This window comes from Squalius cephalus (assembly GCF_949319135.1).
Source record: "Squalius cephalus genome assembly, chromosome: 2".
In the NCBI taxonomy this organism is placed as follows: domain Eukaryota; kingdom Metazoa; phylum Chordata; class Actinopteri; order Cypriniformes; family Leuciscidae; genus Squalius; species Squalius cephalus.
In genome coordinates, this window is record NC_137123.1 from 6,386,077 (window position 1) to 6,403,030 (window position 16,954).

The 16,954-nt window shown below is 41.6% G+C and overlaps 2 protein-coding genes across 2 annotated transcripts; both read right to left on the reverse strand.

The window, feature by feature from the left end:
- Positions 1-1,503: 1,503 nt before the first annotated feature.
- On the reverse strand, positions 1,504-5,602 carry LOC307154516 (uncharacterized protein). Its single transcript, XM_079864524.1, has 7 exons — positions 5,467-5,602; positions 5,032-5,364; positions 3,961-4,272; positions 3,433-3,624; positions 3,216-3,311; positions 3,024-3,097; positions 1,504-2,824 (listed from the first exon to the last, which is right to left on the reverse strand). The coding sequence occupies exons 1-7, from the start codon at positions 5,519-5,521 to the stop codon at positions 2,588-2,590; spliced, it is 1,299 nt and encodes a 432-aa protein (XP_079720650.1). The 5' UTR covers positions 5,522-5,602; the 3' UTR covers positions 1,504-2,587.
- Positions 5,603-7,829: 2,227 nt separating this feature from the next.
- On the reverse strand, positions 7,830-16,653 carry LOC307154526 (polymeric immunoglobulin receptor-like). Its single transcript, XM_079864538.1, has 7 exons — positions 16,462-16,653; positions 16,027-16,359; positions 10,757-11,071; positions 10,281-10,472; positions 10,055-10,159; positions 9,852-9,925; positions 7,830-9,728 (listed from the first exon to the last, which is right to left on the reverse strand). Exons 1-7 carry the CDS (start codon positions 16,514-16,516, stop codon positions 9,687-9,689), a joined length of 1,116 nt encoding a protein of 371 aa, XP_079720664.1. The 5' UTR covers positions 16,517-16,653; the 3' UTR covers positions 7,830-9,686.
- Positions 16,654-16,954: the final 301 nt, after the last annotated feature.

Consider the following 16,954-nt stretch of genomic DNA (forward strand, 5'->3'; position numbering starts at 1 on the left):
CACTACTTGGCCAATCTCAATTTCTTTTGGCAAAAGGGGGCAACAACAAAATAACAAACTACAGAGAGGTTACTTCACAGAAGTTTTTTTTTTTTTTTTTCACACAATTTAACCCAAACGTTCTCAAAAATCGTCTGGATAGACCACAGTTCAATTCACCAAAGTTCAAATGATCAGAAAAATGATAAACGTCCACTTGGATAATGCAACAGTTCACAGGAAAAAATGTTCAATGATCACAAGAGCAAATCCAAAACAAAACAGTTCAAAGAGATAATATATTCAAGTTTTCAGATTACAAATTTCAGGTTCCAGGTTTTCAAGTTTCAGGTCCCTGTTCGGGCGCCACTTCTGTAACGGTGGTAACCCGATAATAAATTCAAATAATCAACCAATGATTGTTCAAATAAAAGTTAGTAAGTTCGGGCGCCAGGCAGGTGTAACCCTGCCAATATTTTCAGGATAATAACCCAGTTAGCTTAGATGCCACCAGTTACATACACGGAAACAAAAAAAAGAAATCACCAAGGACAGTTCAAAATCAGTTTAGAAATGTCTGTATTTCATACCATTTCACACAAAAAAAGAACAAAAAGGGAAAAAAATATACAACCACTTTAAATTCCCAGTCAAATCTTCTTTACAAAGACCACGGATTCAACAGTTCGTTCGTCCAGGTACAGAATCAGATTTTCTCAACACAACAAAAATATATCAGAAATGTCAATTTTGTTTTGTGGCAAAAAAAATAAAATAAAATAAAACTCCAAAAAAATAAAACAAAACCGAGCCAAAAAAAAAAAAAAAAAAAAATATTACTCACTACTTAGTTTGTGGGGGACCGGATAACCCGGATGTGGAAAGTGCAGAGGAATTTGTGTGAGTGTTTGGGAAAACCAGCCGCGAATACAGCCACGCCATAGCCTTTAGCAATGGTGAAACTCTGTTGGATGGTAACTGGAAACAGCCACAGGATCCCGACGGTCCTTAACACAGCTCGCTTGAGGGTCTTTTACACGCTCCGCGCTGAAGACATTGTTGTGGAGAGCGGTTTACTCTCCCGCATCCGCTCCAGCAGAGGCACAGCGTTCTACCCGCTGACGATTGCGTCACCGCCTCCCAGGTAAGGGAACACACCTTCTTTTGCATTTACTATTCCACCACGGAATTACCAACAGCTCGTTCAGTTCATGTGGTTACTTTCAGTTGGCGTTCGACTGTGATTGAGGCTTTCCGGTTCTCACCTCGATAAATCGCCCTCGTAACAACAAACTTCACGTCTTTTCCAACACTTTCTCTCTCCCCTTCTTCAGTATAAACTCCTCCTTTTATGTGATAACCTCATTTCCTTTTTCCCCACTTAGCAACGGAAATGGGCGGAGACAACCTTGTTTTAATGATTTAATTTGTTTTTGTAGTGTTTCAGCTCCGCCACACCAGACCAAGCTAGGAAGTTAAACTGTAAAATAGGAATACTAAGGAATTAAATAACAAACAAGGAGTCATTGAATTAAACAGCTTTATTTCAAGTTTAACATAAAAAAGAATGGGGACTGTTGTGTGAATTATATTGTTTTTAGTTTTTTTTATTGCTGCCATTTTTTTCTTTTTTTTCTTTTCTTCCTTGTTTTTCCTTTTCCCTTTACAAGAAACCGTTTAATGCAAGAAATCATAAAAAAAAAATACTCACTTTTTCAAATCGTAGTTCTGTCTCTTGTCGTCATTTCCCTTGTCTTGCTGCAACGCTGGCTTAAGAGCGAACATAGACTTCTGATCTGGTCCAAAGTATTAGAAAGTGCTTTATGCATATTTTAGTCACGTGCGCTACATGTACATTTTACCAGATGTTACCTACAGTTTATACAAACATTATGGTCATCGACCAGTGGTTGATGTCTCAAACATAATAATAGTGCGTTGAATAATACGATCGCATTATGATTCATTAAATAAATAGAACCGAATGTCAGGGCTTTACTGAGTCACATGTAAACATAGTATGAATATTGAAACCTCTAAATTCATCTGAAACTCATGCACATTTTCATTATGTGTTAAAATTGTAATTAGTTCAAATGGAACATTATGTATTATTATGTACAACTGTATAAATCATTTAAATAAGCATGGTGTATCTATTGTCTAATGCCCAGGTGGCATGCATAATATCAAAATACAGAACTGTAAAATTAGGCTGTGTAGTTGACATGGAGATAAGACGTCGGAGCGCAAAAATGTGATTTCTCCTGTCCAACAACAACCAGACCGTTATTTCCGGCGTGACGATCGAGTCCGTCCCAAAAATACCTCTCAATGCGCCCTCGTGGACTCACGCCAAGGGCCCTATAGGTCTGCACTACATGACGTCACCAAAGTGTGGACTCTGAGGAAGTCCACAAGTCCGGAGTGTGCCATTTGGGACAGGGCCTCTGTGGAGGCGGGAGAAACAACGATCTCCGATATTATGAATTCGACTGCAGTACTTATTTCGACCACTAGTTGTAATTCTTACAGACTGCACCTTTAAGTTTGGCGTGATTCAGGTTTGACTGTTAATCAACCTGATGTCCATGAATGTCCACAGTGTTTATGGTCTAACGGTGGCGTAGTCAGATGTGTCCTGCCCGTCACAAGTCCTGTCTGAGAGACGTGTAGCTGTAAACTTGACGGTGGAGTAGTTGAGATTATCAGAGGGGCTGCTGGGTAATTGTGCTAAAGCATAAACAGAGGTGTCGTGTTCATCTAATACAGGAAAGACCAAACTGTAGTCAGGATGATCAAGTGTGTTCCCGATCTCATCATAATCAGAGTCAGCATGAGTGGCCTGACAGAAGAGAAGAGAAGAGAAGAGAAGAGAAGAGAAGAGAAGAGAAGAGAAGAGAAGAGAAGGAAAGAGAAGAGAAGAGAAGAGAAGAGAAGAGAAGAGAAGAGAAGAGAAGAGAAGAGAACAAACAAATGGTTAGATTAGAACCCACAAATAAAAGATAAAGATCAAACTCAAACAGATGCATGATGAAACTCACTTCTCTATTTGGTTTCATATCTCTGTTGGGCAGATGCTCGGTCGGGCCTTGGACTACATCTCTGGGCTGCTTTACTGTTTTGTGACAACAGATTTATTGTTTTGTGGAAAAATGTATTAATGACCTTTGTTTTGTAACACTTAAGTCTAGTTTGACTTGGTAATATAAATGATTTGTGAGATTTATGGTTACCTTCTTTCATTTGTCTCCATCTGAAGTACATGAAGAGTAAGAATCCACAGCCTGTCAGGATCCCTATGACCACCAACATGATGAACATGGTAAAACCTGGAAAAAAAGACAACAAAACTATGTGAATATGACTTTAAATGTCCTATTTTTAAGGAAACTTGAGAAAAAATGTCAATGGACAGGCATTCAAAAGTTTAAGCAACTGAACTCATCATACCTGACTTAGTTTGAGGTGCCACTGTATTATTAGATGATGAGAAATTCAATAGCACTGAAGGTGGTGTTGTTGAGGATGATAAAGGAAACACAGATGTGACGGGTCTGATAGATGCACTATCTTCAGTCGCTGGTTTACTGGTGTAAACTGAAGCTGTTGTGGTTGGTTTCGATGACGTCCTCGCTGATGTGACTAAAGCACAAATAATCATGTGGTTTAATGCATGACAGTCTGATGTTTATTGCCGGTATGACGAGAATGCAAAACTATAAGATTAAGCAAAGCTTTTTATACATTGAGCATCATTTTCAGAATATGTATAGTTTAATTTTCACAGTCTAATAATGACAGAAGATCATGTGATCTCTTTGTACTTTCCCCTGACGCAGCTGTTAGTAACACTTCATTACAGTCAAGGGTGTGGTGCAAATATAGCGCTGTACGTGTGACCAGCCATGTGTGTTTAGCATTTTCACTAGTTATAAAGACATCATTATCAGCCATGTAAAAAGGCTGATAGCATCTTACCGTTATTAATGATCAGACGTGTCACTGAAATCCACTTGTTCTTTTGTCCCGTCTCTCCAGCTCCACACCAGTATATCCCAGAATCCTCTAGTGTCAGATCAGTGATGGTCACAGTAAAAACTCCTGCAGATTCATCATCCCTCAGAGAGAATCTGCCGTTACTGTTTGTTTCTGATGAAGCTTTGATAGTCGATGTCTCACAGAGCGACGGGTCGCTTCCTTTGCACATGAACTTGACATTGTTCTTCAAATCACTTTTATATTCGCAGGTGATGTTCAGATGCTCTCCAGTCACACGAGACACGACAGACACTAAATCAGATCATAAATGAGAGATTTAAGGATCTCCCAGTCTCTTTATGGCACAGTAGTACTGATGTCCATCCTTGAGTCTCAGATCTGTTATAGTGACTGTAATGGGCTGTTTAATCAGATACTAGTGTAAATAATCTCAGCTGTTCTTTCACACTGTTTATCACGAGCTGCTCCGCTTACACACACTGATCATGGAATTAATATGAAATGAAAACTTCTTTCTATTACAGAAAGACCTGGACTTTAAAATCTCTAACTGTCAACAGATAATACAAGCTGTAAAATTTAACTGATTTGAAAAAATATAGACACACACCTACATTTTGAGGTGTAAGTTATGGAAAGGAATAATAAAATATAAATTTTAACTGCACAACTCAAATATATATATATAAAAACACACAGCATGCCATGAAAAAGGCCGGGGCTGGAAACACTTTAAAGTCTAAGAATTTGAGTTGCAGTTATACTTTGTGTTTTGAATGAGCGATTTCTCCGTAACTGAGACAGTGTTGTGTGTGAGGAAGTGATGCGGGTCAGTGTATGTGGTGTGAACACTCGCTCATCATCATCTACAGAGGATACTGTGGTTTCTGTTCTCTCGCCTCTTTACATCTTTACAACAGGTGATACAGCGCTCTCTCAGACACACACAGACCTCTCTGATGTTACTGATATATTAGTTATGATTATATGTGTTTTACACCATATCTGTGTGCACTGTCCACTTCACTCATGCAGAATATTCTGACTTACCAGGTTTTATTTCCAGGTTAATCTCTGTGTATTTATCAAGTTTTCCCAGTCCTGTCCTCACAGAACACCAGTATTTGCCTTGATCCTCTGTTCTCAGATCAGTGATGGTAACGGTGAAGATGCGGGTCGTATTGTTATCGGTCAGAGAGAATCTCTCATCTTTAGCTGTAGATCCAGATTCAACAGGAATGTCTTTATTGAGTACTGGACACTCTCCTCTGCAGAGATACTTATTCTGCTCTTCATATTTAGACTCATAGGGACAGCGTATTTCAACTTTTCCTCCTTCATAACCAGTGAAAGTCAAGATCTCTGTCGTCTCACACGCCAAGACTAAAAACATAAGAGAGAGAAACTCAGCTCAGAGCGAACATGGACCTGATTGAGAACAGGAGCTGTTTTAGAAAGACCCAGAAACACAGAATAAACTCTTACCTGACATGATGAGCAGGAGAAATATGAGAAGTTTATGATCACAGATCTGGATCATTTTCTGCTTTATCTGTGAGCCGCTGGTGACCTGTGTTATGAAGAGCTGCTCTCTCTATCTCTCTCTCTCTCTCTCTCTCTCTCACACACTCTCTCTCTCTCTCTCTCTCTCTCTCTCTCTCTCTCTCTCTCTCTCTCTCTCTCTCTCTCGCTCCTCCTCCTCTCTATGAAATACAGTGTTTGCAGCTGGAGCTCCCTCTATTGACATCTTCATTGAATAAATTCAATCTTAAATTTACATTTATTCATTTAGCAGACACAAATAAATTCAGTCTTGACCTTAGAAGAGATTTAGGACTTTTAAGTAGATTTATGACTGGAAATATATTCCATCACTGATCATAACTTAGATACACACACCATTCAAAACTATTGTACTGTGTTTAACCGGAATATTTGACCACTTGGTGTCATTATGATGACATTAGTGTCCATAATGAGAGGATGGAATTTTCAATATTACTTTGGCATTGTTAATTTTTCAAATTAAGTCTTCATGTGGTGTTTGTCTGACAAAAATGACAAAATGCAAAAAATTAAAAATGACAAAAGCGGCAGCAAATGCTAAACTGTTTTGAAGTTATTCCACATACAGTATATACAGATGCACCTGCACTTGCTACAATAACAATACAGGCCTACAAACATACTAACAGTGGGGTATAGTAGTCTTATAGTAGTAATTGTCCTTCATAAAATAATGAAATTAGAAGACCAACCTCTGTTCAAAAGAGATTTGTGTGAACAATTTACTAGTCACAAATAGCAGGTAATCGGGGTCATCACTAACAGCTCATCTAGATGAGGATATGCAACTGCCATGAATCCTTTCAAATATAATAACATACATTCACACAGCACCAGAATACAGTTGGCAATCCTGTATTTGAGTCCTTGATACAGTTACACTTACGTTTACTTTTACTTACTCACATAGTTCAGTTATTTTCAAGACCCATAAACCAGGTTATTCAGTAAAACCGTGCTTTGTGAACAAGCTCTGCGCATTTCATGTGTGATTTTGGTAACTTACAGAGACGTAGATGTCTTTGTGTCATCTAGGTTTCAGATCCACTGTTCTTCACCGGAGCTGCTTGCGTCAGTTTTGTACTGTTCAGTTCTTCACGAGACTCAAATGCTTCCACTCAGATTTAAAAGATGCAATCCATTAATTTCAGGTAAGTATTGTCACTCCACCCCATACCTACTCTGATTGGCTCGATTGCCTTTCACATGATAAGAAATGTTCGTAGTCGGTACTGGACGGAGTAAATGTCTGCTGTCCAGTTTCACAAAGCTTTCATTGTAATCATATAATAAAAAATAATAAAAAATAAAAACAACAACAACAACAAAAAAACAGTATATCGCAATGTCCCTAAAATAATAGTTTTGCTAAATTAGGCTGATCTTTAGACTTAGGCACGGACAACCCAACAACATTTAAAGGTAAGGTATAGGCAATAGCAAGCTAGCTCTGAAAGCATGAGATCCAACCCTCCCTTCAGAACGTCTCCAAAGCCACGACTCCTGCAAAACACATGAACGCGAACAGCCAGAGCAAAGTCTGCAAAGTGTCACGAGAGATGGTGTTAATTTACCTCAGTTTCAAAGCACATTAAATTACAATAAGAATGAGGGTAAATAACTTATAGAGCTCTAGTTGTACCACCTGACTGTTGCAGATTCATTTCAGCGTTGATAAAGTTGACAGAAACGCATAAAGGAGAACAGCATCGGGTAGAACGTCACGGGTAGCCATCTCATTATTACAGTTATGCCATGGCGAGAGTTGTTTTGGTTCTGGAGGAACTGTAAAGGCGGCTGCTGTTTCGTTTGTGCTGCTCTGTGACTGACGTCTGTCTACAGTGTGATGTCTGTGCGAGGTATGGAAACACATGTGTTGACAGGCAGGTAGGACATCATATAGGACCGAATGCAATGATTGAAAGAACATTTTTTGGTCTTGAGATTTCCACAGAAGATATATGTACATTTTTTAAACATTAAGACCACTTCTATTATTGATTGCTATCAGGATTTGAAGAGAGTTTCAACCAGAATAACAAACAGTGTTTATGATAAAAATTGCTGATCCTACCTATAAACAAACATGTATTGGTTGATTATCCGCAGCTGGAGGGTCAGATCTTCAGGTAGAGGAATGAATTATGAATGAAATTATTCAGTAAATATGATTACTTCATAATATGGCAAAGGAAATCAAAAAAGATACATCAGTATCATTTTAATTTAAATAACATGGCAAAACTTCTAGGTGTTTGTTATGTAGTCCACTGAGGCAAGTTGTAGTTGAGAACTCATGTGCAGTTTATTCAAAGATCAACTAAAAGTGATGAAAACATTGACTTGATATTAACATGACACAAAAACACGTGGCATAAATATAAATACACGAAAAAAAACAAAAAAAAACAACAACATACATTGCGTAAATGGGGGTGTTTCATTAATAATATTATTATTAGTGTTTTTGTTGTTGTTAATAATTGCTCAAATACCAAATACAAATTTATTCAATTTCCGCACTTGCGTGTGTGTGTGTGTGTGTGTGTGTGTGTGTGTTTGAGAGAGAGAGAGAGAGAGAGAGAGAGAGAGAGAGAGAGAGAGAGAGAGAGAGAGAATATGACTGGTGTTGTTTATTGTAAGTGTTTGTTGCCTTCCACCTGCACTGTCTCCTCCTCTAATGGATCTACCCTCTTCACCACCTTCTCTGGGCCAGCATCCTCTAACCTGGCCTTTATAGGGGACTCTCCTCTCAGGGCGAATGAGAGGATGCTTAATTACTTTTTACCTGACATCTTTGAAAGAGAAAGACAGATGCAATGATTAATGCATCCATGGCCAGGATATAATTATAAAATATGACATGATTTTAAAAGTGACCTATAACATCGACTATGCAATACACTTTCATTTATTTAGTGCTAATAAAATTATTAAGCCTATTTGGAGAGAGAGATATTTATAATGTGACAATACGTCAGTCATCGTGTGATAACGAAAATATGACTAGGCCTAGACTACTTGTTCTGAGCAGGTGTTGTCAGTGAACAGGCTGTAAAACTGTTGGCTAAGTTACAGACACTCATGAAAAACTGATGCTGATTATCTGTGAAACATTCTCTAACAGCAGTCAAGTTGTCACTGTTTGTGTCAAACAAGTTGTGAATTTCTTTTTAAATTAACATTAAAACAGGAGATCATGACTTACTCTGTGCTCAAAGTGATGCTCGGAGCTCGGAGTTGTTTCCTCTCTAAGGGGAACGAAACGTTTGGAAGACGTTGTAGCAGAATCATATGAACAATTCCAGGATATGCTTTTTTTTTTCCATTGGTTGTTGCGTTAAATCTTACCCAGATACAATAGTGCTATTTTCTGATTGGCTATTTTGTAGCCCCTTTCTTTTTTTTGATTGGCTGATAAGTGGCAGGCTCGACTAAGAACTCCAGGGGAGGCGCGCTTAATTCCTGCCGGTTCCATAGTGAGAGCGGCGCGGCCAGAGAAGTTTTGGGCGCTGTGGCATATTAAATATATTATAAATAGTTTTTCCGTGTGAGAAATACAATGTGTGGCGGGAGTGCATGACAAAAGACCGAAATGAGTGACACTTGATAGCCCTGATTTCACAATTCAATTATCTTGCCATTGTGAGATGAAGGCTAAAGTTGTATTTTCTGTGCATTATAGTGAAGACAACTCTGAACACATTTCCTATCATGCATGCCTATGAAAGACGACTGAGCCACACATCACATAGACTCTAGATCTGTTGGATGCATCGCGTCAAGTATGACCAGACCTTACAGTTTTATTTACGTCGCCATCTTTGATATTACTTTAGTCACTATCACTATGGTTATTGTTGATCTGACATATGTCTTAGTTTTCTTGTTCATACAGACCGTGTTTTTCCATTCCACCAGGCTGCATTTCCATGGTTTTCAATGTAAACACAAGACAGACATCTTTAATCGATAATCGATCTGGCTCGTGTCTCGCTTCATGGCACGGCTTTCCAAAAACGTGGAGCTCAAGTTAAAAGAAGTTCAACTTATAAAAGATATGTCTCTAGATCTTGCATTTTTTTCCCCCGTTCCACTGCCTGTGTATCATGTTTTTAACAGTGAAAATGCTCATGGATTCAGATATGTAACCATACAGTGTCACACACACTGTGTGTGGCCTGAAACAAGAGAAAAAAGAGATGAGCAAGGACATGGTCAACAGGAAAGATGATTAGAATCCACAAATTAACGGTTACAAACAGATTGAGATCAAACTCAAACAGATGCATGATGAAACTCACTTCTCTATTTGGTTTCATATCTCTGCTGGGCAGATGCTCGGTCAGGCCTTGAACGACATCTCTGGGCTGCTTTACTGTTTTGTGACAACAGGTTTATTGTTTTGTGGAAAAATGTATTAATGACCTTTGTTTTGTGACACTGAAGTCTAGTTTGACTATGAAAATAAGAGGTAATATAAATGATTTGTGAGAAAGACGGTTACCTTCTTTCGTTTGTCTCCATCTGAAGCACATGAAGAGTGAGAATCCAAAGCCTGTCAGGATCCCTATGATCCCTATGACCACCAACATGATGAACACGGTAAAACCTGGAAAAACAGACAACAAAACTATGTGAATATGACTTTAAATGTCCTATTTTTAAGGAAACTTGAGAAAAAACGTCCATGGACAGGCATTCAAAACTTTAAGCAACTGAACTCATCATACCTGACTTAGTTTGAGGTGCCACTGTATTATTAGATGATGAGAAATTCAATAGCACTGAAGGTGGTTTTGTTGAGGATGATAAAGGAAACACAGATGTGACGGGTCTGATAGATGCACTATCTTCAGTCGCTGGTTTACTGGTGTAAACTGAAGCTGTTGTGGTTGGTTTCGATGATGTCCTCGCTGATGTGACTAAAGCACAAATAATCATTAGGTTTAATGCATGACAGTCTGATGTTTATTGCAGGTATGACGAGAATGCAAAATTATAAGATTAAGCAAAGCTTTTTATATATTAAGCATGCATTTTCAGAATATATATAGTTTAATTTTCACAGTCTAATAATGACAGAAGATCATGTGATCTCTTTGTACTTTCCCCTGTACGTACGTGTGACCAGCCATGTGTGTTTAGCATTTTTACTAGTTATAAATACATCATTATCAGCCATGTAAAAAGGCTGATAGCATCTTACCATCATTACTTATGTTCAGATGTGTCACTGAAATCCACTTGTTCTTTTGTCCCGTCTCTCCAGCTCCACACCAGTATATCCCAGAATCCTCTAGTGTCAGATCAGTGATGGTCACAGTAAAAACTCCTGCAGATTCATCATCCCTCAGAGAGAATCTGCCGTTACTGTTTGTTTCTGATGAAGCTTTGATAGTCGATGTCTCACAGAGCGACGGGTCGCTTCCTTTGCACATGAACTTGATCTTGTTCTTCAAATCACTGTTATAATGGCAGGTGATGTTCAGATGTTCTCCAGTCACACCAGACATGACAGACACTAAATCAGGGCATAAATGAGAGATATAAGTGTCACAAATTCTCATTAATTCTATACTGCATCCTTGAGAGATGTTTTATCTGATTCAATCTAATCTAATTTAAATCATGTCAGCGCTGAAGCTGTCTCATATGGAGTAGACCGAGCGGCATTACTGCAGCTGCGGCTGCCATATGCCCCAGGAGCCTCTGAAACTGTTTCAGTGGGACCGCTGACCTGCCTTGAAAGGACTTGAGGCAGTTGAGCACTGACTGGACGCGCTCCTCCGTGAGGCGCGGGGTCTGACCGACCGAGTCCAACTCCATACCGAGATATGAGTTCCTCTGCATGGGGCAGAGTTTGCTCTTGTCCCAGTTGACCTAAAGCCCCATCCAACTGAGACACATGTCCCTGTGTTCGCACAACAGATCCCGCGAGTGAGCTATTATGAGCCAGTCGTCGAGATAGTTGAGAATGCGAACGCCATGTTCTCTCATGGGAACAATGGCCGTCTCCGCGACTTTCGTGAAAGACACGGGGTGACAGGGCCAGTCCGAAGGGTAGGACCTTGTACTGATATGCTCGACCCTCGAACGCAAAACGTAGAAACGGTCTGTGTCAAGGAAGAATCGAGACATGAAAATACGTAAGTTCAGGTCGATCGCTGCAAACCAATCACGGGGACGGATGCACTTGAAGATGCGTTTCTGCTTCAACATTTTGAACGGGAGCTTGTGCAGGGCCCGATTCAAAACTCGCAGGTCCAGGATTGGTCGTAACTCACCGCCTTTCTTGGGTACAATGAAGTAAGGGCTGTAAAACCCTGACCTCATCTCGGCTGGAGGGACCGGCTCGATTGCGTCCTTCGCCAGCAGGACGCCGATCTCTTTCCTCAGGACAGGGGCATCGTATCTCCGCACATGGGTGAAGCGGATGTCCCTGAACCTGGGAGGCCGGCGGGCAAACTGAATTGCATAGCCGAGCCGGATGGTATGGGTGAGCCACCGGGACGGCCTGGGAAGCGCTAGCCAGGCTTCAAAGAACCGTACCAGTGAACCCAGCTGGACCACCGGCATACCCGGGGTGGGGCAGCGTGGTGGAAGGCAGGGACTCGACTCCGGAGGCATTGAAGCAGCTGAGAGTGGGGTCTGGGTGTGCGGAACAACACCAGCCTGCTTCCACGAGGGGGCAGACGGCAGGGAAGGCCCGGAGGCGTTTGGCTGCTTGTTGTCCAGAGGCGAAGGCAGGAGGGGATATGAGGAACGAGGCCCGAGGGCGTCGAGACCAAGTTTCTGACCCTCCTTGCCCAGCGGGAGATGAGAGTGATGAGGCCGGGGCAGAACAGAAACAAAACGGAACCAAAGATTCTCCACCCGGCCCTCCTCCGGGGGAAGGAGTGGTGCAGACACGCACTCCTGGAGAGCAGCAGTCACATCCTCTGGGTCTCCCATAGGGTTGCTTCCCTCTCCTCTTGTCTGGAGGTTTAGACGAACTCCGAGCGGGCTGGGCAGCTCTCTTGCGGCCGGCACCCTGCTGCCTAGGTGGAATCAGCTGCTTAGGCTGGGCAGAGGCAGGAGGACGCCCTCGGCGACGAGCAGCCAGAGGAGCAGCTCGCGAAGACTGGGCAGCAGCAGCATGTCTCCGGGGCATGATGTGCTTGATGACCTCTGACTGCTTCTAGGTGGCGGAGAACTGTTGGGCATTGCTCTCCACCGCGTCGCCGAAGAGGCCACCCTGGGAAATGGGGGAGTTCAGGAACTTCAGGACTCCCTCATATCGGCCAAGGTGAGCCACAGGTGTCGCTCCTGGACCACGAGTGTGAACAGCGCCCGGCCCAGGGAACGTGCGGTGACTTTCGTCCGTCGCCGTACACAGCTCTTGGAGCACCCCTGGGTCGGTACCATCCTCCTGCATGTCACTGAGCGCTTTGGCCTGGTGGACCTGGAGAAGTGCCATGGCATGCAGGGCAGAAGCAGCTTCTCCACACACACTGTAAGCCTTTCCAGTCAGACTGGAAGAGAACCTACATGCGCGGAAGGGGAGCGTGGGGTGGACGCGATCTTGGGACACAATTGCATCGCCACAGATCGCCCTTGTATCCCTTCACTGCCCCGCCATCAAGAGTGGTGAGGGAGGAGGAGGGAGTTGTTCTGTGTCGGGCCGCCAGAGGGGCCGTCCACGATCTCGTCACCTCGTCATGCACCTCCGGAAAGAAAGGCACTGAGAACCAGCACGGCCCGCCCCGAGATACCAATCATGACTCATTCACGAGCGCTGCCTCAGAGTGCCTCAGAGTGCCTCAGAGATCATCAACCGGTGGCAGATATTGACCACATCCAGAAACACACGGGTGAAACGTCATCCTGAAAAGAACGCGATCTTCACTCGTGTTGCTCTTTCAGAAACGCTCTCTTATTGTGCTGAAGCACACAGGGATCAACGTGGCAACACAGCGGCAAGCCCACTGTGTGCACTCAACTGGATACCAGCTGTGACAACAGCTCTTTGAAAGAAGCAGACCTCGTGAAGTAACAGCCGTTACCAGGGAGACTCACGAAGATCACTGAAACGCCATAACACCAACACAGAGAGGTCTTGAAACAGCAGACTCATTGAGCTTGTGGAAAACACTATCCGAATGCTCATTCACTCAGAGGACACAACCGGTCGGCTCCGAAGCAGAAAGCGATTTGTGTATTCTCGCGCTTCCGTTTTATACCCGCACTGGCAGGCGAGGCGCGGAATGCAAATAATTAATAATAATTCGTTACATTTATATAGCGCTTTTTCTGAGACCTCAAAGCGCTTTACATAGATGGGGGAATCTCCTCAACCACCACCGATGTGCAGCATCCACCTGGATGATGCGACGGCAGCCATATTGCGCCAGAACGCCCACCACACACCAGCTTACAAATCTTGCATGCCAATGTTCATTGGCTCATTTTAGTTTCACTCGAAGGCAATTGGTCTCCCTAGCGTGATCCCAATTCGTTTGGTAACTCCTACCGACGTGACGTAGGAGTGAATGAACGGAAGGGAACTCTCTAGTGCTGTGCACTTCCCGCGAGACTCCGCCCACACGCTGTTCTGATTGGCTGTGATTTTTGATTGACGTTGTGGCGTCTCATAGTCGTATAACGATATATATCGCGATAGACACGTAATCAATATCAATAAAAAATGCATTCGGTCATGTAACAGTATGGTTGCGCCATATCATTGTCTCGTGTTGGATTCTTCAGTAGCCTAACAACCGGCGTGGAGTGATAAGTGGAAAATGAGTGCTGCAGCGATTGTTGATAAAAAAGGAAAAGTCAGCTCGCCAGTATGGCAGTTTTTTGGATTTTATAAGTCTGACCATAGTCAGGCCAATGTCGTCTGCAAATTATGCAAGACCGGCGTCGGTTTCTCTATGTTTATATTTAACACTTTGCACTATTTTATATTCAACACTTTGCACTATTTTATATTCTACACTTTATTAAGCATTTCTTACGTATTCTTTAATTTTTCACCTTAATGTTAAGAGATAATTGTTAAGTGTTCATTGTGATTTTAGACTTATGTTTACATTTTAATTATTTGAGTGTTTTCCATGGTTGTGTTGACATTTCTGCCTTTATAACTGAGGGGATTATAATCAGAGGAAAGTTAAGTTTGCAATAAAAAATGTTTAATGTAATATATTTGTCTCCTGGTTCTTATTTTAAATAGGTCATAATAATTATCGATATCGACCGATATGAAACACTTATATCATGATACAGTTTTCAGCCCTAGTTTCTGTTATCTCGCCTCTTTACATCTTTACAACACGTGATACAATACACTCTCAGACACACACAGACCTCTCTAATGTTACTTATATATTAGTTATGATTATATGTGTTTTACTGAGAACAGGCGCACTCAACTCCCAAACCGTTTATGGGTGCGAGTTATAAAGAAGTTATCAAATAAAGATGAAAAACCGCACTCTCTAGTTATATCTCATATACTTATTTATACCATGTCCACACAGACGCGTTTCAGCCTAAGCCATCATCGGTGTGTGGTGTGAAACACCAAAAGGATTGCTTTTTAAACATCACAGGTGAACCCCATTAACGTCATCAAATCATCTGCACCATCAGGTGCATCAGGTTACCAACATTGTAGAAACACACAAGGAATAACACAACAAAACAGGCCATATATAATGTTCACATGTAGCCCTTATGAACAATTACCAAAAAACAAAAAGACAAGAGTAAAAAAGCAAGAAAATAATAATAAAAGAAAAAAAAAAAAGAAGAAAAAATTAACAAATTAAATAAATTGAACACAAATTTAAACATAATTAAATTGATTAAATTGATTTCAGATTAAATTGTTTCACAAGAAACATTTTAAAGCCAATTCTTCATTTAAACCATTGGGGTATACTGTTTGAAGCGTATAAATCCAAAAAGCCTCTCATTGAAGGAGATAGTTCTCCCTATCTCCACCCCGTTGAAGAGATTTAACTAACTCGATGCCTATGTCCAAATTCATTAAAATGTCAAGCCACAGGTGACTTAATGTCGTGATTACGTATGTTACTTTTGTGTTCGTGTAATCTTATTCTTAACTCTCTTTTTGTTTTACCAACATAGCAAAGCCCACATGGGCATTTAAGTAAGTACACAACAAAGGACGTACAGCAAGTAATTCTCCCTCTCACAGAGAATGTCTTGCCAGTCCGTGGATGTGAAAAAGAATTACCTATAATCATCGCATTACAATTCGCACAACTCCTACAAGGGAAATTGCCCGGATCAAGGGCTGTAAGCCAATTGGTAGGCGGAGTGTAAGAATCAGCTCTAACCAGCATATCTCTCAAATTATGCGACCTCTTATAGGCAAAAAGTGGAGGGGTTTGAAAAGACTATATGTGTTTTACACCATATCTATGTGCACTGTCCACTTCACTCATACAGAATATTCTGACTTACCAGGTTTAATTTCCAGGTTAATCTCTGTGTATTTATCAGGTTGTAGTTGTCTTGTCCTCACACCACACCAGTATTTGCCTTGATCCTCTGTTCTCAGATTAGAGACGGTGACGGTGAAGATGTGGGTCATTCTGTCATCGGTCAGAGAGAATCTCCTGTCTTTAGCTGGAGATCCAGAGTGAACAGGAATGTTTTTAATGAGTACTGGACACTCTCCTCTGCAGAGATACTTAATCTGCTCTTCATATCCAGACTCATAGGGACAGCGTATTTCAACTTTTCCTCCTTCATAACCAGTGAAAGTCAAGATCTCCGTCGTCTCACACGCCAAGACTAAAAACATAAGAGAGAGAAACTCAGCTCAGAGCGAACATGGACCTGATTGAGAACAGGTGCTGTTTTAGAAAGACCCAGAAACACAGAATAAACTCTTACCTGACATGATGAGCAGGAGAAATATGAGAAGTTTATGATCACAGATCTGGATCATTTTCTGCTTTATCTGTAGCCGCTGGTGTTATGAAGAGCTCTCTCTCTCTCTCTCTCTCTCTCTCTCTCTCTCTCTCTCTCTCTCTCTCTCTCTCTCACTCACATACCCCCCCCCCTCTCTCTCTCTCTCTCTCTCTCTCTCACTCACACACTCTTTCGCACACACACACACACAAACACACACACTCTCTCTCTCTCTCTCTCTCTCTCTCTCTCTCTCTCTCACTCACTCACATACCCCCCCCTCTCTCACTCACTCACTCACACACACACTCTCTCTCGCACACACACACAAACACACTCTCTCGCTCTCTCTCTCTCTCTCTCTCTCTCTCTCTCTCTCTCTCTCACTCACTCACATACCAAAGGTCCAAAAAAAAAAAGTTCCTTGTTTTTTTATCCTTTATTTCTTTGACATTCTATGAAAAGACGTTGATAC